This window comes from Pholcus phalangioides, unplaced genomic scaffold (genome assembly GCF_987345545.1).
Source record: "Pholcus phalangioides strain wild (caught in Gottingen) unplaced genomic scaffold, Ppha-v1.0 ptg000013l_1, whole genome shotgun sequence".
In the NCBI taxonomy this organism is placed as follows: Eukaryota; Metazoa; Arthropoda; class Arachnida; order Araneae; family Pholcidae; genus Pholcus; species Pholcus phalangioides.
Genome location: NW_028301606.1, coordinates 11,106,429 through 11,133,597, shown reverse-complemented (window position 1 = coordinate 11,133,597; position 27,169 = coordinate 11,106,429). Strand labels below are relative to the sequence as shown.

The following is a 27,169-nucleotide window of genomic DNA, read 5'->3' as shown; positions in this document are numbered from 1 at the left end:
ACTGTGTAATTTACCGTATCATTCACCATCAATCTGATCAAGAACTTCTCCAACATAACCTGGCTTCCATCGCCGACTGGTGTTCCCTATGGCAAATGCCAATGAATATCTCAAAAACGGTTCACATAAAAGTTACCCGTAAACTTCTTCCTCTTGAATACTCCTACTCCATCAATCATTTACCGTTATCCCAAGTTTCACATATCAAATACCTTGGTGTCATTATTTCAGCCGACCTACGTTGGAACAAACACATCAACTACATTTACCAGAAGTGTCTTAACAAACTTTTCTTCCTCCGCCGCAATCTTAAACACTCTACTCGGGATATCAGACTTCTCTGTTACCAAACTTATATATCCCCCGTCCTCTCCTACGCCGCTGAAATCTGGGACCCTTACACCTCCAGTAATATAGACAAACTTGAATCTATTCAAAATAAATCCGCCCGATTTGTTCACGACTGCTGGTCATCTTTCATTTCTGTGTCCGAACTTAAAAATGAACTTCATCTCCTCCCTCTCTCTACTCTTCGTCTCATCTCTCGATTAACATTGCTTTATAAAATTTTCCATGGTCAGTTCAACATGGATATTTCTGGTATCTTAGCCAAACCATCCTACATCTCTAGAAGACTCGACCATTCCCTTAAAATAAAACCTATTTTTGCTTCCACTGACTGCTTTAAATACAGCTTCTTTCCTCATACCATTGGTGAATGGAACAAACTCCCAAGCTCTATTGTTGAATCTCCCTCTATCGCTAGTTTTTTATCCAACATCAAACAATATCTTTGTCATTCTCAATCGCATCCTCTTGTATAGGCCCAAGGGCCAACAATATTGTATAAATAAATAAATAAATAAATAAATAAATCTCATTTGGCCCACGGGTCATGGGTCGGACATGCATGATGTAGTGGATTCCCCCCCCCCCCCCGATATTACTATGACACTATATTGTTTCCACGATTCTGTGTCTGGAATATTTCAGAAACATTTCAAGTTTTATATTATGGGGAATTTCTGCATGTTTCATATTACTCTAAAATATTTATCATTTCTACTCCCGGGCGTTCCAAAATGATCGTAAGAGGCTTCATATGTCAGAATAGATGAGATTTCAAATGTTTTCATAACTCGCGAATGGATGAAGATACAGCGATAGAAAAAACACTAGGTATAGTAAATCAGCCGTGCTCTACAAGATGAGAGCACAGAGACGCCCCCGGGGAAGATATTATGTACTTTATGATGTAATTTTCTTCATGAAATGTTGAAAACTAAGTATGCTTTCAACAAAATTGCAACGTAGAATTTGAAAGTTTAGTAACATGACAAAATGCAAGGTTTGTTCGGGATGTGTACATGTAGACTTACTGTAAAAACGTTAAGCAACACCTTCAATATTTCAGTATCAGTTGTAAATTATGCAGCATTATTTTTTATCTGCCATACATCTCTTTGTAATGTCCTGCTTTTTTAAAATTATTTCCTTAAATTATGCCTTGAGTATTTATCCCGTATGGTCCTAGGGCTGAGTCGAAGATGCATTAGCTGACTTACTTTCAGTATTTTAAAATTTGCATATTGAGTCTTCTAAAAAATTTTAATTTTGAACTTTTATTTGAAATCTTCAATTTTCACAAAAAACGAAGTACAGTCCAAGCCGCTTAGTATGATCACATCGGGGTTTCTGATAACAATACTCGAATTACAGTTATATCTGAAAAACTCCCGTACGGTGGCCATTACATCCTACTTGGTTGGACGGGACGTATGGTATAAGGGTGTTGCTAAAACGGGACCACCTTTCTTTTACTTTCCTGGGTTTTGTAAAAAAATTTTCAACTATTCAATTTTCTCTATTCTATTCTAAAATGGGACTTTTTCCCCCCTTTGATCTAAAATCCACCATTTTTTTGTTATTCAGCCATCGTGAGGCTTTAGAATGAAACTTAATGTATATCACACATTACGATATTATGATAATGTACGATACGTTTCATAGATTCCCTTGAGAAAATCTCTCGGAGAAAGAAATTTGTATCAGGTCAACTCGAGAAACAAGTAAAGTACTGGTAAAAAAGTTAGTTTGGTTAAACTTTAACCAAATGCGCAGAAAAAATTTTCGACAGAAAAAGATAATATTATCCGAAGTTTTTTCTCCATTTCATGAGATTGGTCCGTTCCATTCCTTGTAAAAGTGAAAACAATACCAGAATGATAGCAATATCCATGAATTTAATAAGCGGCGTCGACTGTGTGTATATGTAAATACTATCAATATTTATGTTTTCTTCAAGATAATTTTCTGTTTGAATTTTTTTTGGAACGCTCCAATAATTTTGACATTCACGTGAATTGAACCATTTCTATCACACCGATAAAACCATGTTCAATACGAAAATTTAAATTAAATTTTAATTAAAACGTTTCGATTCGGTCTCACTTTACAAGAGTGACATCAAATTGCCGACAAGGTAATAAATAGGCTGTCAAATTATGCAAATAATATACAGTCGACTCATGCAGAAATTTTATGGGAAACTTTTATTTTAAAATGTTAGCTATAGGGTTATTTTCTGAAGACTTTGATATTAGCAAGTAACGTTAGCTCTTCAAACGATGCCTAATAAAGTTAATTGATTGTTTTTATCATTTTGCTAAACATCGATCAATACGTTCCGGGAATGTGTTGTCATTATCCTATAAATATTCATGCACAAGCTTAATGAGATTAAAATATAAGATTCAATACACACCGTATTTCAGTAAAAGAGAATAACGTTATTTGTAACAAAAGAAAAGTTGTTATTGAGAATATAATATAATATACAGAAAGTAACATCGTTTGTAACAAAGTAAGTTTTGTCTTTGGGTAAAAGCTGTTATTTCTGTGTTCGTTTCGCTTGAATAATCATGAAAAAATGGTGATTATTCCCCTCAAACTTTGCTTTTGTGGTGAGGAGATCGATATTTCTGTGGTGTTTGGTCAGAACATGACAACTCCAAAATCACTTTTTTGAGATAGAAGCATTTTCATTGTCATTTATAAATCAAAAATAAAGCATACACACAAATACAAATGAAAATATCATACATCAGCGAGTTGTTTAGCCGTGCGCACGTATTTGTGTATTTATCTCACTTCTAATTAGTTATTAAATAAGCCATTTTTTGGAGATATCACATTCTGACCAAACACCACAGATTTGTGAATTGATCATTTACCATGGGCTGATTGGGTGACTGGAATACAGAAGAACCTCCCGATAACGGACACCCATGGGACCAAAAATTTGTCCGCTAACGGAGAGTGTCTGCTATTGGGGAAGCACGAATACAGTAGAACCTCGTTTATACGACCTTCACATTTATACGGCGTTTCTTTTTTTTTTTGGTCCCATTGTTTCTTACATGTTATCGTGTATAAAAGTGATACACCGGTAGTTGAGCATAATTATCAATCGTCTCGATAGAAAAAGTTTGATTAAATTTCACTATATTTATCATTTTTACCGACGATTATGTATAATTCCCAAATAAAGTTGTAAAGGCTGATAAATATAGAAAAATTTATAACCCTTCTTCTTTTCATCAAACCAATTCATTATTTTTATCCGTACAGGGTACGTGCACTACCCATATTTTGCAATAAAAATTGAATTTTAAAATAAGCGTAAAGAAAGAAAAAATAAACGTTCATAATAACCTTATCAGTTATGTTGGCTTTCTTCATACGTATCAACATGTGCAAACAAAACCACCATTGTTATTCGGAATCAGTATCCTGGGCCTAGTTATGTTCAGCTTACCAAGTAATTAATTAACAAATTATTATATTTACCAATATGAGTTTAGGATTATACATAATCACCGCGCTGAATATGATAAATTATCGATTTATAAACAAAAATTCTCAAATTGAAATTTGGAAAAAATTAGAGTTTGCCTGATTTATCTGTCCGCTATCGAGAGCACCCACTAACAGGAAGTGAAATACATTAAAGCCCTATTCCACGGGACCGGGGATCAGAAAAGTGTCCGTTAAGGGATGTTCCACTGTGTTGAAAATGGCAAAAACAACTAACTTTTCGCACTGATAATAATTTAAAAATTGTGAATAACTTTTGGAATGCAAGTCACGTATGCAGACGTCTGACAGAAAATGAAATTTGAATTCGAATGAAATTTTAAATTTAAAAAATAATGGGTCCTTTTTCATTTTTATTTCCGTATACACTTCATTTTCACATGTTAGCTCCCAAAAGAAATTGCCATGATGTTTTCGATGTATTCTCTCTTATGTAAATGCTAAAATCCCGGAATTCTTTGACGAAAAGGGTGCTGCTGAGGGAGTAAGCACCCATGCTCTCTTTGAATTTTCCGAGAAGAACGTGGAGGATGTGATGTGTCATTTGGGGAACATTGAATATTCTATTTTTGTATGGAATTTCATGCTCTTCTACAAGCTCAAGATGGTCTTTGGTCCAGCGGTTACTCAAGAACCCGTTAAGCATGCAAACAGATATATCCCAAGCTTCCACATTCTTTACTGCAATTACAGTACATATGATACATCGCATCCTCCACGCTCGTCGCGAAAAATTCAAAGAAAGCATGGATGCGTACTCAGATGAGCACCTGCACCAAGGATTTCTCGACTTGTGCATCTATATAAGGGAGGGCACAACGAAAACGTGAAAATGAAGTGCATATGGGAATAAAAATGGAAAAGTCCCATTATTTTTTTTTAATTTAAAATTTTATTTGAACTCGAATTTTGTTTTCTATTAAACGTCTAGATACGTGACTTATATTCTAAAAATTATTAACAGTTTTTAAAAGTGAGAAAAGGTCCTTTTCCATCATTTTCAATATTGTAGTCACCCAATCAGCCAATGGATGGTAAATAATTAGTTCATAAATATCGATTCCCCTCACCTAAAAACCAAAGTTTAAGGCATAAAACTGTTGTATTGTCTTTTTTTACTCGTAAACCACTGGGAAATTGGGAAATGTGACCTACACTAACCAAGGACAAAAATCGTGTTACGAAGTGTAAATAATACTTACATCTTGGCTACACCATGCGCATCCAGGACTCAAAGCAATGCATTCGCCGCAGGTTTCTTTTGTATTGCAGACATTTTTCCCTTTATCTGCAAATTAAATGGCATTACAGTAGAATAATTTGCAATGAAGTCGGACCAAAAAAAAAAAAAAATAATAATGAATAAAGCTGTTAATATTGCAAAGAGAAGGAAAATTATATATATCCAATTTTCACGTACGAAAAAGGAAAATATTGCAAGGCTTCGAATAAAGCTTATAAGAAGTCAAATAGAATGCTTTACGAATAATTTCACAAAAATATATTTGATTAAATATTCTTAAGGTTTCACTCTGAGGGAAAACTCATTCGAAATACCTCACGAAAAATTCCTTGATAAACAAACAATAGCGAAAGGGATTTTTTACGCATGTCATTTCTAAAGACTGAACATCGTATAATATATAAATAATACTCGGATTTCTCTTTTCAAAGAAAAAATCCCTGCTATTTCTTTTCTTAAACAGTAGTAAAGGCTTATGCAGTTTAAAAGATAATGTTTCCGAGCGGTGACTTCATATGATTTGCAATATTCCTACTTTTAGGAAAGAAATTTTTCGTAAGCATTTTAATTATTTAGTTCCGAACTCCCACTAGAAATACAAAATATACCCACACACGCGGCATTTAAAAAATCATTATTCAAATTATTAATTTTAAACTTTAGGTGGAGCGATACATTTTATTCAATTTAGCTTTGCCACTTTAATTATGTATATTTTTCAATTTTTAAAAAAAATTTTCTTGTTTGCGCTGTCCATGTATATATGTGCGAGTTTCATTTTTTTTTTCATATATTTTTCATCTAATGTTTTGTTTATTTTACATTTCTCGTCATGCATTAAGAACTTTGTATTTTTTTTGAGTTGTATGTGCATGTTTCTTCGCTGTTGATTTTTTATCTTTGTTTTACATTGATAATTTTGTCTCTTTATATGTGTCTTTTTTTAATGTTTCTGTTCATGTCGTATGTTGTGTATATTTTATTCATTAATTATCATGTAAATTTTCAATCATCCGTACAGGCATCACAGCCTGTGGATGATAAATATGTTTTACAAAACTGATGTTAAATCTGTGTATGTTGAAAATGAATAAATTTGATTTGATTCGTCACCGGAGCTTTTCCCACAACACCCAACACTGCGCTATAAGTATTAACTAACAATCCTCCGCTACATGTACTTTTGGATAATGAAGTACAGAAAGCAAACCTAAGGCTCAAGCGCGAAATTAAAATAAACTATGTGACATGTCTTCTTACAGATGTAGAACATAAATATCCGCCATGAACAAACATATCACCCGGTGAAAGATATTCTGCCAACGCAGGTCTTGATCACAGATCTAGAAGAATCAACCCATCGGATTGTTTTTACAGATGGCTCCAAGATCGTGGATGGCGTAGGAGCAGCTTACATTAGTGTCTACTTGGGTGAAGTAACGGACAAATGGAACTGTCGATTGCTCAATAACAACACTGAATTCCAAGAAGATCAGTTATACACAATCTTAATGGCGGTCAATTATGCAAAAAAGTTTGCAGAAAAATTTACGAGAAAGACCGGCAGCATGACTAGTATGCAAGCAATACGGGACGTGGAATCCCCTCATAGCCTAGTGCATGACATTAGGAAAATACCAATGAAGAACAGGGGGATTGCAATATGTTGGGTGAAAATACGTAGGAGAATGTGATAGCCCGTGTAGGCATTAAGAGGAATGAATTGGTGGAATATTTGCAAAAGAGGTCACAAAACTTCAACATGAAAACTTAACGGCAATGGTGTGTTCCCTTTTACAGCAACATATACATTTTTAAATTTAAAATATATAAAAAAGCAATTGTGTATGTGTGCGCACGCCGAAGCCGAACGTCGTATAAATGTGAAAGTCGTATAAACGAGGTTCCACTGTGTATCGTACCTCCCCATTCGCGGAAAAGATTTTTGGTCCCATGGGTGTCCGTTACCGAGAGGTTCTACTGCATAATAGATTTCTGATAATAGCAAAATACAGGTTTAGCGAGAAATAAGGTCTGCACTTTAGAGAGCACTGGAGTGCGTTTTACTGCTCCAAAATGAGGCGAAATTTCTACTGCAGATAATTTGAATGATGTACTTGTCATTTTATAAATGAAAATATAGTACAAAAATCCGTCGACAGGTGGCGATGGAGCACAGATAAATATTTAATATGTTGACACATATAAATGCTTAATATGTAGCTCTAATTCAGCTCTAAATTCAGTATTTATATGTGTAGTCCAGTGCCACCTATATCCACGGAATTTTATACTATAATTTTATTTATTAAATGACAAGCGCATCATTTGAATTTTTATAGTTTAAATTTTGTTTCATTTAAAGCAGCAAAATGCGCTGCGAAGCTCTCTGAAGTGGGGATCTTATTTCTCATTAAGCCTATGTATCGCCTGTTAATGTGTTGCAATATGGGAAAAAATTCACTATGGCATGAAAAATCGAGAGCCTGCTATGTATATAGCAATTTTAATCTTTCCTTCAAGTTTTCATCGATATCTAATTATTCTGGAAAACTCCAATACTTATATTTGACAGCGTGATACGACGAAGACACAAGAACACAGAAAAAAACTAACTTATTATTAAATTACTTACAAAATTAATTACTACTTTGATATAAGAAAATTAATTTTTGAAATTTCCTACTCGACCAGTTTCCTAATGAGTAATTTCCAAGTTCTTCAGAAACATTATTAATTAAAAGAAACAAAAATTCAAATGAGGAAACAAGTTCTAGGAAAGTATTTCGTAAAATTTTCAATGAAATGTTTTATTTTTCAAAAAATGAAAGAACAACTTTTGTAATTTGGAAAGGCAACTTATACGGTTTCTAAACATTGCCATAATAGTCAACGTAGCACCGTTTCGACATAATATCGAGCTGAAAGTTACACAAAAAATAACTTTTATATCCTAGGAAAAACGAAGCGAGAATATAGGAGTTCGGATCGGAATCCGAACGTGAAGTAAGAAGAGAGTTTCCGAGCGGAAAAAACTCAAAGAAACTCTTTAATGAACTCTTCGTTTTGATCAAAGTATCGTCGAGAAAAGCGAAAAAAATATACTGTACGTTGTACAGGAAAAAAAAAATATTTTTCTATATTTCTATGAAATCTCGTCAAATCACGTTGTTCATCTTCGAAGGAGTTTGCCCTTTCTTACGAGTCATCAATAGAGAACAAAGGTTTCATGGGGTTCGTTTGCATGTGTGTACATAGCGAGTGACTCGAAACCTCTATGTTGAATTTTACGTAATTTTAGAGGAAAATATTCTATTGAATTTCCAATATGTGTCCCAAAAAAATATTTTTATATGTAGTGAAACCTCCCAACATCGGTCACTAACGGGACCCAGCAAATGTGGTCGTTATTGGGAGGTTACCGTTGTTAAGAGGTTTAGTACTTCTGAAACATAGATTACATTTCTTGGTTGCTTGTAAAATTACAACAATCTATGATATAATTAAATAGAATAAGCTGCTTTCTGTAACACAAGACATTTATTTTGAATTGAAGCTGCGTGAATTTTAATTTTTGATTTTCTTTTGTTCAAAAATTTCATGAACAAAAATGCGTACAGCTGAACCGGATCTTTGTGTCATGCATTCTTCATATCGGATTCATCCTCCTATTTTTTGTTGTTATCTAGTTATTTCCATAATTATTTAATTAGAGTTATTTCCATATTCGAAGGATTTCAAAAAAGGAAAAGTTCCTTCAAATCAAATCTTGAGGGTTATTTTTCTTACGTGATAAAATGCACCCTTTTCCTTTCATTTTGATTTCCAAAAGTAGTTGTTATTCGGAAATCTAGTGTTAGGAGGTCAATCTTAATGCTAATCCAGTGATATGCGTTATGATGCAAGAAAATGAGGCCGTTGTTCGGAGGTGATGGTTATGGGAGATTTCACTGCATACTAAAATATAGATATTTTTTAATCTTAAATTCAACCAAAGAAGTTCTCTTAATTTCTTAGATTCACATACTTTCGTGCATGTTTGTGTAATTTAATTTTTCACACTGAAAATCAACTTATTAATTATAAAAAAAACATAGATCACGTGTAATATTTGACTCTGTTAGAAAAGTATACATTACGAAACCATTTTGATGAATGTATCGTGAGCAGATATAACAACAATGTTGCGCAGAATACAATAATAATAATGAAAAAGAAATTATGTATAATATATTCTATTCATCTCCTCAATACGTAATTTAATACTAAATTTTTTCCAATATATATATAAACAAAGAAATACCGAAATACATAAAAACATATCTAATAAATATAATAGCGCTTTGCTAAAAATACAGTATTCAATAAACTAATTCCTTTAGGCCTGCTGAAAGGGCTTCTGTCACTTGAGTGTTTTTTTCTTCTGTATTGTATGTATTTGTGTATTACAGTAAAACCTGTCTATAACGATACTGTAAGGACCTAGAAAAAATATTGTTATAGACAAATTATCATTGCAGACAGTTTGAGCATTTGCGCTATTTAATATTGAATGGAAATTCCGCCGGGACCAAAGAAAATATCGTTACAAGCAGGTTTATCGTTGTACACACAGAGGTGTCACAGTGTATTGCTGTGTATATTCACTGTATATCCATTGTATATATTTGGTATTTGTGTATTACATGTTTGAATTGTGTATTAAATAAAAAAATTAATAAAATCGGTGTGATATTAAAAAAACGTAATTATTAATATTGTTTCATACTATGACATCAAAATGTAAATTGAATGTGTGTATTATGCTGTATTTACTTTTCTACTTACCGTCTTCAGCTGTTGATACATTCACGCTGTATGCAATTAAGTAAGTGATTATGAGCTTGGTAGAATGGATACGGACATGGAATGAATACATCTGCAATGATATGAAATTGAATTTTATGAATGTGAACTTTTTAAAAAAAAATTGTCGATTGTCGAACAATATTTTTTCTCTGAAAATAATTCTTACAATAAAAATTTATAGAAGCATTTTGTAGAGATATTTTCAGTTGTACTTATATAAAAGATTAATATATAATAAAATATAAATCGTGAAGTAAGTTTTTGGTAGATTCTTGGTAATAGTACATATTATATGGAAAATCCCAAATAGAAGACCGTATCCGGAAATAGATATTTTCTCTACTATTTACTACAGCGCTCTACTATGGAATGGTTTTGATTTAAAAAAAATGTTCAAAATGTATTCAACAATCACTCTATACTAATATGTGAGTGAAAATACAGTGAGTAATGAAATAAAAAAAATCTAAATTTTTATACGGTCCCTCTGTCCTCTAACTTCCATTAAGAAAGTTGTTGCTTTGCCTCAACAAAAAAAATACCTCTTTTTCAACTGGAATATTTCCAGAGATATTTGAACTGAAAATGGAAGAAAAGTTGGAAAACAACAGCATATTATAAATAAACGGACAACACTTTTTTCTATCATTTAAAAATGATGTTCTCTCCAACTTTTCTTCGATATTTGAGTTCATATATCAGGGAATATTGCAGTTGAAAACATTTTTTTTTTTTGGCTTCAGAAGAGAAAGTGCAACAACTTCCTAACTGGAAGTTAGAGGACAGGAGCCGTATTACAATTTACATTTTTTTTATTTTATGGCAGACTATATTTTCACTCTCAAAATAGTACAGAGCGATTGAATATTTGATGAGATAAGAGCCGCATTAGAACTTACAGGACACCCTGTATATAGCATAGTGAATGTTGACAATATTTATTCACCGAATAACTAAAAGCTGTTTGTATACGCTTCAAACGTATGTTAAGTCTTTCATAAGTGTCTCTAAAAACTCTTTTTTTCCTTCGCCGAAACCTCAAAAACTCCACCCGTCACCTCAGATATCTGTGTTTCCAAACCATTACAAAAACGGATTAACCATTCACAAAAATTGAAACTCATCTTTGCATCCCCAGATTGTTTCAAATTTAGTTTCTTTCCTCGAACAATAACCTATTGCAACAACCTCCCGTCAAACATTATTAATTGTAATGATGTATTCTGATTTCCTTTGTAACATCAATCGTCTCCTCTGTCAAACTTCACCACACCATTCCCTTGTTTAGGTCTCGGCCAAGCAATATTGAATAAATAAACTTGAATAATGACTCTAATCAAATTCTGAAATAATAAGTTTGGTCTTTCTTTCGTGAGGCCAATTTTTATAAACTTTTTTTCCAAAAATTAATATTGTACAGGACAAACTCGGGTGGGGGGGGGGGGGGCAAAAACCATGGTCTATCTCGGTCGGTGTAAATGCCACCATTTCTTACGTAGATAATCGAGCCCAACAATGTTATGTAATTACATAAAACGTGGAATGCTGAGTTCAAAAAATGGAATTCTCTTTGCAATTATTCAAAAAAATGTGGACCTGTATTTTTTCGCTACGCGGTGCGACTGCCCGAGTCCGATGCTGCTCGGGTTATGCATCGGAATCAGAGTATTTGGTAAGCGGAGAATTCATCACGTAAATGCCTTGCAAGGGAAAATTTCTTTGCCAAACTTTAAGATTTATAAAATTCCTCGAATTTCCGAGTCCACAGTAAAGATTATTTTGAAACTAATAATCATTCGATGTGACAATCAATAAATTGTGTTCAGAGGACAAACTTATTTTACTGCAACAAGTTTTGACAAATAATTGAGTTCAACAAGGAAGCATAATCACGTAACAGCAATCCATTGGCTTCTCGTACTCTGTGTATGTCTCGTACTTAGCGTTTGCGCCCGTCGAGATTAATTTTACTCTGAATAATATTGAAAATTTTTCAATCTTCTGATACAGCAAACATATTCTGTCTCTTGTCTCTCAGTTTATTGTTAGAATAAACTTGCGCGATCATAAAACTAGTTCTCGAAATGATTTTATTTAGTTTTAACAAAAAGTTATCTTATATTTTTCGGCAATCATACAAGGTGTTCGAGCTAAAGGTATCCAAAAGTAACGGTTTATAGTGAGAGAACCACACATGGTTACTTATAAATTTAAGTTGCATAGAAGAGGGCAACTAATTAATTAGCAAATTAATAAAGTTCAGTGTGAGCACCTTTGGAGTGTCTCCGCACACGTCCAACGGTATTCGATCTCTTGTCAAAAGTTTGATAGCATTTGAGGTGTTACTAATTCAACCGCTGCAGATGCTGTTTCAAATTATGTGAGAGGCTTCACATTCCACTACGTTTGTGTACACGGCGTTTAACACGCGTAACTGATTTAAGGAGCTCATACCTTTTAACATAGCGAAAATCTATGCTCTCTAGTACAGTGGTTCTCAACCGGTGCTCAGCGGATCACTTGGGGCTTCTCGTGCACATCTAAGGGGATCCGTGACCGCTCGACGATAATAAAATAAATCCGTAAATTTGATAAATGCAGTCAAACTCGATTATAACGATATCGAAGATTCTGAGAAATTTTGTCGTTATAACTGAGGTGCCGTTACAGCCGAGGTTGACGTTTTCAAGACTGTTTAAGTGTAAAAAATATAATCAGATGCAATCAAGTATTTCTTGTATGAAGTTGTTTTATATTATATTATATATCCTACGTTCGATGTAATGAACCCCTTCGTCCAGTCGAAAGCGAACGTTATACTGGGAGGGTCGTTATATCGAAAGTAAAACATATGTTTGTCGTTCCATGAAAATATTTGGAACATATCCCACCGGTCGTTGTAATGAAATGGTTGCTTTTACGTGGAATCGTTATAACGAGCGTTGACTGTATTTAGCGTGATCATATTTAGTTAAGAAAAGTACGGAAATTGAGATCATAAATACGGTACATCGCCAGTTCTCGCTAAAATCTTGATAATTGCCAGGGCTCCGCCATAGAAATAATATTCTAAGAAAGGTTCCGTGAGTCAAAAAAAAGCTTGAGAACCACTGCCTTAGTAGAAATGCATTGAAAATACTAATTAACCACTGATTTATTTCAAATTTTTTTGATTGTACAGTCGACACTCGATATAACAACCCCCCTTCGTCCCGTCTGTATTTGCTGACTTTTGATGACAAGGGGGGGAGGGGGTTTTAAGATTGCTTACGTCATCAACCACCCCTTTTTGAAGATATGAAATATTTACTGGCCTTTTGATGACAAGGAGGGGGGGGGGGTTTAAGATTGCTTACGTCATCAACCACCCCTTTTTGAAGATATGAAATATTTACTGGCCTTTTGATGACAAGGAGGGGGGGGGGTTTAAGATTGCTTACGTCATCAACCACCCCTTTTTGAAGATATGAAATATTCTAAGCTGCTGATGAAATTTTGCTGACAAGGGGAAGGAGGGGGTCAAAAATGGCTGAAAACCTGCTTACGTAATACTTGAATGGCCCCTATCCCAATTATCACTGAAGAACTTCCATTCACTTTAAAGCGATTACAGTTCCCGATTCGTTTAACTTTTGCCGTGACAATCAACAAAGCGCAAGGCCAGTCGTTAGCAGTGGCAGGTATCAACCTGCTTGAGCCCTGTATTTCTCACGGACAGCTTTTTGTCGCCTGTTCGCGTGTTGGTAGTCCCAAAAATTTGTACATCTACACACCAGATGGGAAAACAAAAAATATTGTGTATCCACAAGCGATTGCCTCTAGTTTTTAATTAAAATATTTAAAAATAAAAGTAATTTTTTCTTACTTGATGCAGAAATTTTTTTGATTAAGAAATAATTAATAAGCTATACGTAGGCGGCCTGTATAAATTTTTTATGGGACGGGCAACGTCACCGGTTAGTATCAGCTAGTTTTATATAGTTATGAATTTTAAAATTGTAGAAGACGACTGCTTCTCTTCTTTAACACAAAATATCTCTCGCTGCAGTTGCCATATTTTCCAGAAACGCCTCTTTGGCCTTTTTCCGGCAAGAAAAATTCGTCTATGATTTATAATTCTTTAGTCATGTCTAGTAAATGTAGCGAATGGAAAATGTTGTGAATAATATAGTAAAATTTCCTAAGATCTCAATTTTTACTAGCGGGATATGTCCTCATTATGCTGTGAAGGAATATTTCTTCGGCGCAAGTGATTCTCAAATACTGACGACATCAGTTGAATATTTAATTCGTATAATGATTTGAGAAAAAAAAATGTTTTCGAGGATTTTTTCCCTCATCGGAAATTTTATTGATGAATATTCATCAGGGTTCAGTATCTAGAAATGTTTTGAACAGTTATTACAATCATGGCTAATTTGATTGATTTGATACCACAGCGATAATCACTATTCTTTACATTCACTGAATGTAATTCTATATTTCACTACTTCATCTGAAATTTCGGATATAAAGTAAAATATCAAGGAAACAGAGAGATTTTCCGTACATCATATCGAGGTGAACTCGGAAAGACTGGTTATTTGTGGAGATGAAGATTGCAAGGAAGTAAATTCATCACTGCCCCCACGGGGACTCGAACCCCGGTCTCTCGCTTGCCGGACGAGTGCTCTACCATCTAAGCTATGGCCCCGGAGAGAGGACGTTTCTATATGCATTTTCTTTCCGAGTTCACCTTGGCATAATATCCAGAAAATATCTCTCTGTTTCCTTGATATATTCGGCTGAGAAAGAAAACCGTCTACCTCTATCATGTAAAGTGATATAATTCGTGATTATGTCTAATTCTATTTATGTTATAAAAGAATAGATTAATTCTATAACGAATAATAATTAATTAACATAATAGAATTATTCTATTATGATTCGGGTTTAAGAGGACAGAAGTGAATGCAGTTAAACTTTGTTATAACAACATTACTTCGTGTGAATTGCAAGCCGGTCTCTCTCTCCGCAGAGAGCAGGCAGACCTTTAACATGATACTTATATAACATGAAAGTCCAAGAGTTTACCATCTTTACTTAAAAATATGGAACACAGATGGCAGCACCAGCAAGAACACGAAAACAAGCACTATGCTGACATCATAAATACGTTATGACCATGCATATTCATACACTCACACAACACGTTCCGACATGTACGAATTCGTTAGAAATTCCGCAGGGGAATGTGTACGAGGTGCATGTACGGCTAAAAGTAGTAGTAGTTGTTGTATAAAGACATTGGAAATTTTGCCGTGATAACCGAAGTTCACGTTCTCAAGACCTTTATTCAATGAAAAATATACTCAGAAATTGAACATGTAACAACTATTTGTCATTTCATTATGATTAGGGCTGCCCATATTTGATCGAGAAAAATACGTGCAACTAGGATATTAAATGCGGTATATAACCGATTATATTATCCAATCGATTGTTTTCTGGATCACACAATCAATAACCCCCAGAAAAATTAACACCCGTCGTATTCGTAGTATTTTACCGGCCTGCGCACATAATCATCATCCACGTTTTATGTTACTTTTCTCTGTTGTATCAGAACATCAGATTCCGTAGCGATGACGCTCTTTAGTGTTTTATGGCACCCCTTCCATGATGATGCCGCGTCTATATTTCTACATCTCCTCAGATGATTTATTGTTTTAGCACAGCATAGCTGTCAAAACAAAAAAAAATCTATATAGTATCATCTATAGTATAGACTTACAACGTGCCCAGAAAATCCTTACCTAGGCTTTCTTTCGTCTCTCCACCGTTTGTTGTTATAGAAAATACCTTCACTTAGAGAGAAAGTATCTCTCCAAATAACGTGCCCATTTTAGACATGCCACTCCATTTTACTAAGTACCGTATATGTACTGACATTTACGAAATTCAATTTTTTTATACGTTTCCTCTGCCCTATCACTTCCAATTAGAAAGTTGTTCCGCCGTCCCTTCTGAGGCTAACAAAAACAAATTACGCGTTTCTAAGTGCAATGTTAGACGTGATTTTGAGCCTGAACGTGGTGGTTGCTTTTCCTCACTGTAGATATTTTTCCTTAACTTCAGGGAGTGAAGCCCTGGCTGGAAGGTTTGTGTGTGTTATGAGTGAGAAATAAAATGATGAATATATGAACTTTTAAGGCTCCCATTTTAAGGGCACCACCCAAGTTGAACAATGTGTTGTGTTTTCAAGACGACTTCCGGGGGGAAAGTGTGATGTACTACATAATATTTAGCAATAAAATTCTGGAGAAAATTGTATGTGAATATAGATGTGTTCCCTTTAACTTGCAAATGCATCATCTCGGCCGAAAAAATATGAATGAGGTAAGTTATTTCTTTACTTATGAATATTCAAAATCTGACTAAAAAAATATTGGAAATTCGGAAAAATAAAGATTTACTGACACGTGTATGTGTTTCAAATGTATTTTTTGAGAATCAAAAATGCATAAAAGTCTCGAAAATTCCTAAAAATGAATGCTCGGATCTGAAAGGGTTAAGGGACAACCAGAAAAAAAAAAATTCGAAATATCATTTTACATTTGCAGTTTATCGCAACTTTTCTAAATTCTGAGAAGACCCCCCTTTAACTTACAATTGGCAATATCTCAGCAAGTATTGTGAATATAAAGGTGGAAAATATTTTAGCGGACTCAGAAAAGACAGTGCAACAACTTTCTAACTGAAAATTATAGGACAGCGGAAACGTATAAAAGATGAAATTTTGTACATCGGTAAATATATGGTCCCAAGTAAAATAAACGACATATCTAAATTGGGCACTTTATTCGGAAACTTTTTCTAATTAAAAGTGTGTGTTTCGGTATCACCAAGGGTTGAAAAGAAAATAGCCTAGGTATGGATTTTTTCTGGAGACGCTGTATAGCAGGGGTGTGCACAATCTCCGACAGCCAAGATGTTCTATCCCGCCCGCGAAACGTGTTCCGGTAGAAAAGTATCAATACACACAATATGATACTATGCCTACTACATTACCGTGCTCATATATCGCCATACGGCAATTTCCAACCAGTGTGGAGTTGGGTGGGAAATGAAGGTTCCATCCACTCCACGTCGGTGGTCGCCCCAGGCTCGGTAAGTAAAGAACTTGCTTTTCCGATATTATGCCTAGGCTGACTATATTTTCTTTACAAAATTACGGGAAATCGTCATATGGGTTATCAGCAATTATCACCAAAAAAAATTTGTCAAACGTAAGTAAATTTGACGATTACAGCCAAAAAGAAATTTTCAAAGGTAAGTGAAGTTGCCCATTACTATTAAGAAATTTTCAAACTCAAGCGATTGCACCAATTACAGCCAAAATAATTGTCAAAGACAATAATTTATAAGTCATGAAAACAATCTTGATTCTTGATCTCAAAAATTCAAGTAAGCCTCGCTGTGAGAAAGTGAGGGAAAAAACAGGACATTTTACGAAAAAATTGGGACAGCCAAAATTACGGGAATGTCCCGTATAATACATGTCATATGTTCATCCGACATATGCAAATTTCTGAGCCCGCAATCGGCAGAATCACCGCATACATGACCCGCGGACTAAAACAGTTGTGCATTTCTGCTGTATAGATTCTATACTATGCTTCGGGTTAGATTGTATTTATTACGACAGAAATACCGAAAAACTAATTTATTAAAATAAAAATATGAACATTACTGCATCTACAAAAACCTATATAATCACGATTTAAAATGTACTCACTTGAAATGAGAAAAATCGTGGGTTTTTTAGTGGAAATCCTATGTATATTTTTCAGACATATAATGACTTCGTTTAAAAAGTGATTAACACAGGGTATGATTGCTGACCGCGATTATTCACGATGACTCGTTTCTTCACCATAAATGAATTATAGATTGCATATATGCTGGACGCTTTCCATATCGGGCTGGCTTGTCAATGTCAATCGTTTGTGACTTCGCATCTAAAAGTTGTGCTCTCGCCCAGTTAGTTCTTCGTAAATTGAGTCATGGAAACACAGACCGGAATCTGTGCGGAAACTCTCCTTTCTCTCGCACACACACTCTCTTTTACCACATCCGCTGCCGGCTGAGCAAACCGAGTTTAATCAGCATTTAGAGCAGAGATAGATTTGTTTTTCCGATATCGATTCGACTCAATATTTCATGCCGATACATAACCGACGACGCTATTAACGCATGGAATATACTGAGGGGTGGAACCAAAAATCGAACATAAGTTTGACTTTTGGGGTTGATAACATAAGTATCAAAGTTCCCATAATATTTAGCAAAATCGGATTTTGAAGACCGGAAAGTCTCATCTTGATTCAAACATAATACGAACTAAGTATTTGAAAGAGTATTCAATGCATTTTACAAAAAAAAAATATAGATATTACAGTGGATGCTCATTGCAGTAACCGTTCCATTATAACGACTGATACGCCGAGTCCATATTGTTTTCCCATTTATCCCATGCTATCACTTATAATTATCATTTGTGGAGCACACGGATTGCACGGGTTTGTCAGGCTACGAGATTACGGTTTGGTCGCGGCAAGTGATGGTGAGGTAATGTATTCCCTGGTACGATTTAAAATAAAAAATCGTCTTTCGTTTCATAACGTTAAAGCTCCGAGTACGAATCATCAAAAGCTGCAAATTGATCAGATACGAACGAAATAATGGTTAATCAATGAAAAAAGGGGGTCACCGTGTTGGCCACGCCAGTACTGAGAAGAAAGCAGAACTTTGACCTTTCTTGTGCCTATATTTTGATTGAGTGAACTTGACTTCCTCCAAACATAAAACGGATATACAGGGTGTCCCATAAATTCGTAAATATAGTCAGGACCACTTAATAATAACGAATACGGATAGTGAAAATTTTCATATATCACGAAGTTTTTCCTCGTCCTGTGAATTTCGTATTGCATATATATGTTATTTTGGTTGCTTATAACAACACCGATTTCAGCAAAGTATGCTTATAAAGAATTTCCAACTGGTTTTGAAATACGAATTGCCACGAATTCCTTTATCTTATCTAATTCTTCTTATCTGTAGAAATTTACCTTTTTCACAATGAACCTTTTTCCTCGGAAGAAAATCTATTTCAATGTTTTCGACTATCGTAAAAATGATCAAATCCTCTTCGCTTCACTTTTTTTTTACACTTTTTTTCTGTTAAATCCTTCGAGAAGATATATAGAGCCCCCCTATACCTCCTCTAGAGTTAAATCTTATTTTGCTTGCAGAAAAACCTTTGAGAAGGAAAGATCAATGGCCGTATTCACCGACAGAGTTTAAACTACAATCGCAGATTAAAAGATTAGCGATCGACTAGGATTCGTTAAAATTCTCAATTTAACCAATCCGTTTCGATCTTCAGTCCTTTCACCTGCGATTGCAATTGTGTTGGTGAATACGGCCGTAAGATTACTTGTTACCAGGAACACCTTTTGCGCACGTTTGCCATCTTTGGCTAGATTTGAACGCTGGTTGTGGTGGAGTTATCATGTATGAGCTAATTTTGAGAATGTCCAAGTGCAAAACACTAACCACTATTTCTTCACTTACGAAAACACTATTGCTTCGGAAATCGAAGCTATATATAGCTGGTTGATAGTGAAGAATTAAAAAAAAAAGTCGAAAAAAATTCGAGATTCAACATAGTTCGTTATAAACGATTTGGAACAAAAGGGAATTGAAGAGAATGTTCTTGGATGGTCCAAGAAGAGATTCAGAAAAACAGCTCCTATTGATGTGGAAGCACTTCTTTTTGAATGGTTCGGAAAAAAGGCAGGCAAAAATGTGCAAGTGCAACAGGGACCCTGTGCCCCCACTAAAATAAAAGATACTTGTATTAAATTTTGCATGATTACTAAGCACAAATTATTTCAGTGCAAAACATTTACAGTTACATCACAGACTTACATCACAATGATATGAATTGAAAAAAAAAACGGCAAAGAATCGATTGACAAATATCACGGATAAATAATATCAAACTACCTTATGCGCATTATGTATTATTTGTATTGCCTTTCGTATATTTGTTTTGGTTCCATACCGATACTGAAGAAAAAGAAATAGAAAAAAAAACTTTTGAAAAATTATTTTGGGGCCGTTCAAGTATTACGTCAGTGGAGTTTTAGTCATTTTTGGCCCCTCCCTTGTCAGCAAAATTTCGTCAGCACTTCACCATACTGCTTAACACAGGCATCTTCAACCCGTTGCTCGCGAGCACCTCGGTGCTCCCTGAAGCACACAGAGTGCTCGATGTTCATGTCCGATTTCGTGCTCGCGAGCACTTGATTAAAGTTCTAAAAAAACACCTTGTGAAAACTGGATTCAAGTACTGAAATAATTCTGATTTCATGCATTCGTATGCCAAACTTGCCGCCTAAGGGTGCTCTTGTGTTAATGATGGATACGGGCAGTGCTCGCGACTGGAAAAAGGTTGAAGATCACTGTCATAACACATATTAGGATCAGAGACGTATGCGGGGGGGGGGGGTGTCCCCGCGCTATGCACCCCCCCCCCTCCGATGATAAAAAATATTTAAAAACAAATTAAAATTTTGGAAGGAAATACCTTTATATGTTATTATAATCAATTTCTGTTAATTTCAATGCTATTTGAAGGCTAAGAACTCAAAATTTCTTTTTAAGAAATTCATTGCGAACCACCCTTTTTAAGGCATATATGATAAATTCTTGGTTCGCAGACCAAATGTGACCCTTGAGGTCTGATGTGACCAGCGATCGATTAAGTGTCCCGTGGCACATTTCTAGATCATTCAAGTAGGCCCATGGTACGTTTACGGATCACTCAAGTGACCCACGGCACAGTTCCAGAACACTTAAGCTGTCTGTGGCGCATTTAGAGATCTCTGATGTAGCATGTGGTGCAGTTTTGGAGCACTTAAGCGGCCCGCTGTACAGTTGTACATCGCTCAAGTTATCCGCGGGATATTAGACCGGGACCTACAATTTATTGCCGATTCCGAACGGTTGGTGCGCTAACCCTTAGTGGTAACCGCTAACCCTTCTATGTGGGACTTATCAATCGTTTTCTGTGGTCGTTGTCGCCGTTTCCGTTGTACCCTGTGTCAGGAAAATTTTCTGACGAACCGGGTATCGAACTCGAACTCGCTTCTAGACATCCTTTGGTTCTTCAGGCGAGTATCTTATCAACTTAGACTACTGCCCCAGTTGATTAAAATTAAGTAATTAATTGGGGCAGTGGTCTAATTAATCGGGGACATAATTAAAATTAATTAATTAGGCCCCGATTAATTGAAATTAACTAATTGGTCCCAAGTAACTAAAATAAAAAATAATTAAAATTTATAATGAATGGAAATATAATAATTTGGACGCTTTTTTTTCCTCTCATTAATTTGAGACCCCCCTGTATGACTCGAAACCTTGGGTATACGGGCCAGGTTCATCACTAAATTCATTATTAGTTATGACGTCATGAGAACTATGAAAAAGAAAAAGACTTTTGCACCAACTAATACTAATTTTAATCAATTAAAATAAATTTTTAAATCGATTCCGTTCTGGCGCTGATCGGACCACCCCCTACAGCCGGAAATAGAAAAGTAATGGTTATATCCCAATTAAGTACAGACCGTAGAGTAACCTACAAATGGGAAATTAAATAATGAACGCACTCACTAGGTTTCAAAACACATTTATTTGGGATTTTAATTACACATGAATGAATCGTTAATGATATGCATCACACAAATATCAATACGTTACACTCACGACCACAGTTACAAGAAAAATTTGGCGAAAAATGAAATAAAAATTCATTGGAATACTGTATTTACATTTTTGGTTCATTATACATGTTACGGTAAATGTGATAAAATTCGGTTACTATGCATACCCACCGAGAATTTTAGCAAGTTTGATAAATTTCTCTAAATTTACCACTTTTACTGGCGATTATGCACATTACCCAAGTGTCGTTGGTAAATTTTATAAATTTCCCTGAATTAATAATCACTTTCACCGGCGATTATTGCGTAATACCCAAGCTTCGTGTCATTGGTAAACATGATATAAATCGTGCTATATGATATACTATACATGATAACACATATAATATTTATTGTATTATTATATCGGGGTACAATCATAAAATTTTGTATCATTATACCGGGGTCCGGGGGGTCCGACTAAATTCATTACACATACTAGATGCATTTGGATTTTTCTTTTCATATTAATCAAATTAACCAATTACACTAAGTATTATTAATAATCATAGATAAAGGAGATAAATTTCAAGTATTTCTATTTACCAACGGCAATTAGTTATTATGCATAATCGCCGGTAAAATTGTTTATTTTTTGAGCATTTATCAAATTTACCAACGACGCTTGGGTGTTATGCATATTCGCCGCTAAAAGTGATAAATTTATCAAACTGATCCAAGACGATTGGTATGTATGCATAATAACAGGTTATTATAATAACCGATTTATCATATTTACCGTAACATATATTTAGTTCACTATATTGCACCAAAGTCGAGGTCTTAATTGAGACTTTCCTCCCCCCTCCCCGTTACGCTACATCATTGGACATACGGTTGCAGTCACTACTTCTCAAATACTATTTACATTTATACACACTTTAAAACACGAATATAATCAGTTAACAACAAAAACAACTCAATATGCCCATATATATACATTTTCAATTATTAATAATTTAATTATTTTCGTAAAAGGTATGCATATAAATGTAAATGAAAGACTCGAGTATGCAATTTTTCTCATATCAAACTGAATTTCAAATAGCATAGAATCGAAATCCGCTTAGTTAGAAATGCAAATGATATTTTTAAAACCATTTGGGAATGATTTTTGAAAACTCTCGTGATTTTGCGCATGCGCTGTGTGTGACTGGGGGCATCCCTTGTACAAACAGACGCTGTGTTTAAAAGGGTGCAATGGAAACAAAAATTTTCCGTCACCCCGGGTAAGTATGTATTACTTTTGGTTCCCCCCCCCCCCAGCTCGAAATTTTGAATGAGTATGAATTTGGTGCTTTTACTGCTCCAGTGTCAGGGTCCTCAGACCATAACCACCTTTAAGGTGCCTAGAAAGGGGTCAGCAGGCTTAATTTTTGAACAAAAAACTGGTTTTGCCACTCCCAAACGGGACCAGCTCGTTTAACGGAGGCAGAATAAGAAAAGCGATTGACCATAGCTTGAACTTGAAAAAACCAGATATTTTCCTTTCATTCAATCCGTTAACACAACTCCTGCCTATCGCCACGGGCAATTTACTACCGAGTGAGTTGTGCCGGAAGTGTAAGTGCTTGAACTTAAGTCTGAGTAAGTGTCTAGTGCTGTCAGATTTTTCAGTGTTGCCATCTATATTTCAAATTGTGAGGGAAGTGTAATGATTGAATGAATATTTGTACCGTTTCAGGCCGTTGCCCTCTGTAGCGAGACTTTTAAACGCGGAGATTGGCTTGCATTCGTGCTTCGAAATTTGAAAAGTTGATACCCACATTAATATTCCTTACAACATGGGCTGAGATACGGGGGGGGGGAAAGGCGTGGGGGGGCACCTCCAGCATCAAAGATGAAGTCGACAGATCTAATGCATATATGTATAGATGAATCCACATGATCATCTTGCCCCTCCCCCCAGACTTCCAAGTCTATCTCCGCCTATGCCGCCATCTTTGAGCGGAGTGTGACGTAAAGTGCCCTGCTAACCGGGCGGACTCATTGTTCTCCATCTCAGAGTGGAAAAATCAATTTTCGGTTCAAAGTGACGTCTAATCACCAAATGGAGTGGCATAGGGAACAGCGACTGGTGGTAGCGACAAATACTGACGAGACACTTCGCTTGAAGATGCAGGGAAAAGTCAGCCTGGGGTTCCAAAGAGCCATACCTTGATCGAGCCCATGCATAAAGACGGCACAGCAGGCAGCTCAATCTTCACAAATATTTCCAACTCATAACAAAAAACACGCATGCCGCCATCATTCAAGATGACGTCCGTTTGAGGGCAAGAAATGCCGGGAGACGCTGCGCATGCGCAAAACCATGAACACACGGGTTTTGAAGCCGTATTTACTTTTAACGGTCTAAACTTCAAAAATACATATTTACACACAGAAAACCGCATACAAAATTACGTTTTGAAACATTTTGGAATGAACTGAGAGACAAAGTTTAGTATTTTTCTCAAAATACATCCAAAATAAAGCTTAAAAACAATAAATGCTAAATACACACTTTTTATTTAAGAATTCACAGAGAAAATTTGTCATGATAGACACAAAAAATTACTCATCAATTATTCACTTCACCGGGATATTCTCAGTTAAGAATCTACAAACAAGATAACGCTTCTATTCTAATAATTAGATACAACATTATAATTGTACGGGGGTAGATGCTCACCACTCATAATTACATACGTAGAGAGTATATATGGGTTTTTTCATTCAAAAAAATCCAACCTTTTATCATTCGGAATGATTTATATCTTCCCTTTGGAATGTTTAGCAGTGCAATAATTTCTAAAGCATTGTCAGTGATTCCTTGTTGGTCGTAATGAATTGTTTTCCAGCGACTACGATAGCTTGTTTTTCCTCCGGCTTCACGGCAATCTTTTCGTTGCTTCTCTTGAGAGACGAGTCCATGTAATTACCATTCGAAGACATGTAAGTGTTCGAAGTTCTGGACATGGCCCTGCTAGTACTGAATCTGACACGGTTTGGGTTCCGGCTAATGGCTGCTCTCAAGTATGCGTTTCTTATAGCTTTCTGCACCTATTTCAAAAAAGAAAAAAAAAATCGATAATTGCAATTATCAAAAAATCAGATTTTATACTGCAAGAAAAGACTCGAGTGCTTCCGAACTTCACCTATAAGTTTGAAAATTCTGTGTATTTGACCAGTACACGTTATTACCAAACCAATATAGCAGTAGTATACATAAATTAAATGAGTAGTATAAATAGAAGGCTTTGGCTTACTTCAGAGTCAGCGAAACAGTAGATAATCCCGAAGACAACACCCTGAAAATGAAATTTTCTTGCTGTTATCAAATGATAATTCTGCATTTAAATGTGAATTTATAGCGATTGCTAAAATCAATGTGCTTCTTTCGATTTTTTTGATCTACCAATTGAGCTGCAAACAAAACTAATAACCGATAAAAGATGAATTGATAAATTTATTTAAAAACTATCTTTTGAGTATTCAATAAGCGCGGATCAATGGTTTTTAAACTTCTCCTGTCCTAAAAAGCATTCATACGCGGCTCCTTGCCCTCCTTTCCGCGGTTATCTCACCCTGAAATGCATTTATCCGCAGCTTCATTCCTTAATGGGTCGTTTATCCGCAGCTTCATTCCTTTATGGGTCGTTTATCCGTAGCTCCATTGCCTTAAAGATCATTTATTTACATCCCCATTTCCTCGAAATACATTTCTTTGCATCTCCATTTCCTCGAAATGCATTTATTTGCATCGATATTGCCTCGAAATGCATTTATTTGCATCGATATTGCCTCGAAATGCATTCATTTGCTTCGAAATGCATTCATTTGCTTCGAAATGCATTCATTTGCTTCGAAATGCATTTATTTGCATCGAAATGCATTTATACGCATCACCATTGCCCGAAAATACATTTATCCCCATTTCCCCCATTGCCTTAAAAGTCATTTATCCGCATCTCCGTTGCCTTAAAAAAAAAGGGCCATTTATCCACAGCCCCCCCCCCCCCCATTGCTTTAAAGGTAATTTAATTGCAATTCCATTGACTCGAAATGCATTTATTCGCATCTCCATTACCTTAAAAGTCATTTAGACACTGTTCCGTTGCCTTAACGGTCATTCATTTTTCCCGCAGCTAAAAATATCATTTGTATGACACCGGGTGTCCCATAAATTAGTTCAATCCAATTTAGTTAATCCAATAAATAGTTTGAAAATTCATAAATATTAAAAGAATTGTTATATTTGAATGTGTGGTTTGCGAAAAAGTTATTCTCACAAAAAAAAATTGACTCAAAGTTTTGCCAATAGAGGACGCTACCCGAAAGTAAATCACTGGAAATATGCACACAGAAATCTGAGTTTTATAAAATATAGGGTACACGATAACAGCTCATTTATGAATTTTCCTGTTGATGATGATAACATAAGGTTTTCATTGTGATGCTTACATTGGTAGATAAAGCACTATTAATGAAGTTGTTTTATCTCAGCCACGAACCACCGGCTGAAGTTTCACGAACGTTTCAGTTACAGAAGAGATTGGAGAAAGGTTCAGATTGAGAATTCAGTTACTTGCTTTCATGCTGCGTCCTCCATCAACAGAAATTGAACCAGACGTTTTTTCCCTATAACCAAAAAAGAATCTCCTTTCGTGAGAATAACACTTCCGCACACCGCTTACAAAAATATACCAGTTTCTTCATATTTTTATGAGTTTTCAACTAGTTACAAATTTATCATTTATTTTTAAAAACCCTTAATATTTGTGAAAAAAATTCCTATATTTGAGCGATTCTCTTAAAAAGATTCGAAGGAGAAAAAAAAACCAATACAATGAAGTGGCATATAAGAATAATTAATTGGTTTACCTGGTTGAGCCATAGCACGTGGGATAAGAACAGGTAAACTTCATTATTGAACAGGGTCGATATCAGGCTGAGAAGATGTGGTATCCCCAGCAGTGGAAAAAGCAGCGCCGTAGCTCTGACTGCTCTCCTATTCGAATGAGGAGGAAAACTATTTGCATAACTCTAATCAATCACAACCTGAACACTAATATGATGAAATGCATTTCACTCATTCACTAGTACTATCATTTTAACGCGTTTATTTTTGATATCTGCATCAGGGGTCTTCAATATAAGGGTCCACAGGCCACTCAAAGAACCTAAGAACTTTGTAATATGCCTATATAATAAATTATAGGATTTTAAGAAATGCTCAAATAATTTTATGAATTAGTGAAAGAAATATAATGCGGCAATAAAGAGCGGGTATAATTACCACTTGACTACTCGTATATATCGATACACTTGCATATGTTTATATAAATCGCATTATACATTATATTGTATTGTGTTTTTTTTCGAATTTGAATGAATTTAATTGCAT

General features: G+C 35.2%; 2 protein-coding genes across 3 annotated transcripts in view; both read right to left on the bottom strand.

Moving 5' to 3' along the window:
• LOC149078595 (integrin beta-PS-like) overlaps window positions 1-18,007 on the bottom strand; it is a 72,375-nt gene extending 54,368 nt beyond the window's left edge. The window contains exons 1-3 of one of the 2 annotated variants that reach the window (XM_089240712.1): window positions 17,745-18,007; window positions 9,947-10,037; window positions 5,079-5,164 (exon numbers count right to left, since the gene is read on the bottom strand). In XM_089240712.1, coding sequence (XP_089096838.1) covers window positions 5,079-5,164; window positions 9,947-10,037 — 177 coding nt within the window. In that variant the 5' untranslated portion in view covers window positions 17,745-18,007. The remainder of the gene's footprint in view (window positions 1-5,078; window positions 5,165-9,946; window positions 10,038-17,744) is intronic. The other variant, XM_089240713.1, reaches the window with a different exon arrangement.
• A 5,029-nt stretch (window positions 18,008-23,036) lies between these two features.
• The window catches only part of LOC149078594 (PDF receptor-like), an 89,735-nt gene continuing 85,602 nt past the window's right edge, over window positions 23,037-27,169 (bottom strand). The window contains exons 9-11 of the mRNA XM_089240711.1: window positions 26,647-26,773; window positions 25,032-25,073; window positions 23,037-24,825 (exon numbers count right to left, since the gene is read on the bottom strand). Of these exons, the coding sequence (XP_089096837.1) occupies window positions 24,574-24,825; window positions 25,032-25,073; window positions 26,647-26,773 (421 nt within the window). The 3' untranslated portion in view covers window positions 23,037-24,573. The remainder of the gene's footprint in view (window positions 24,826-25,031; window positions 25,074-26,646; window positions 26,774-27,169) is intronic.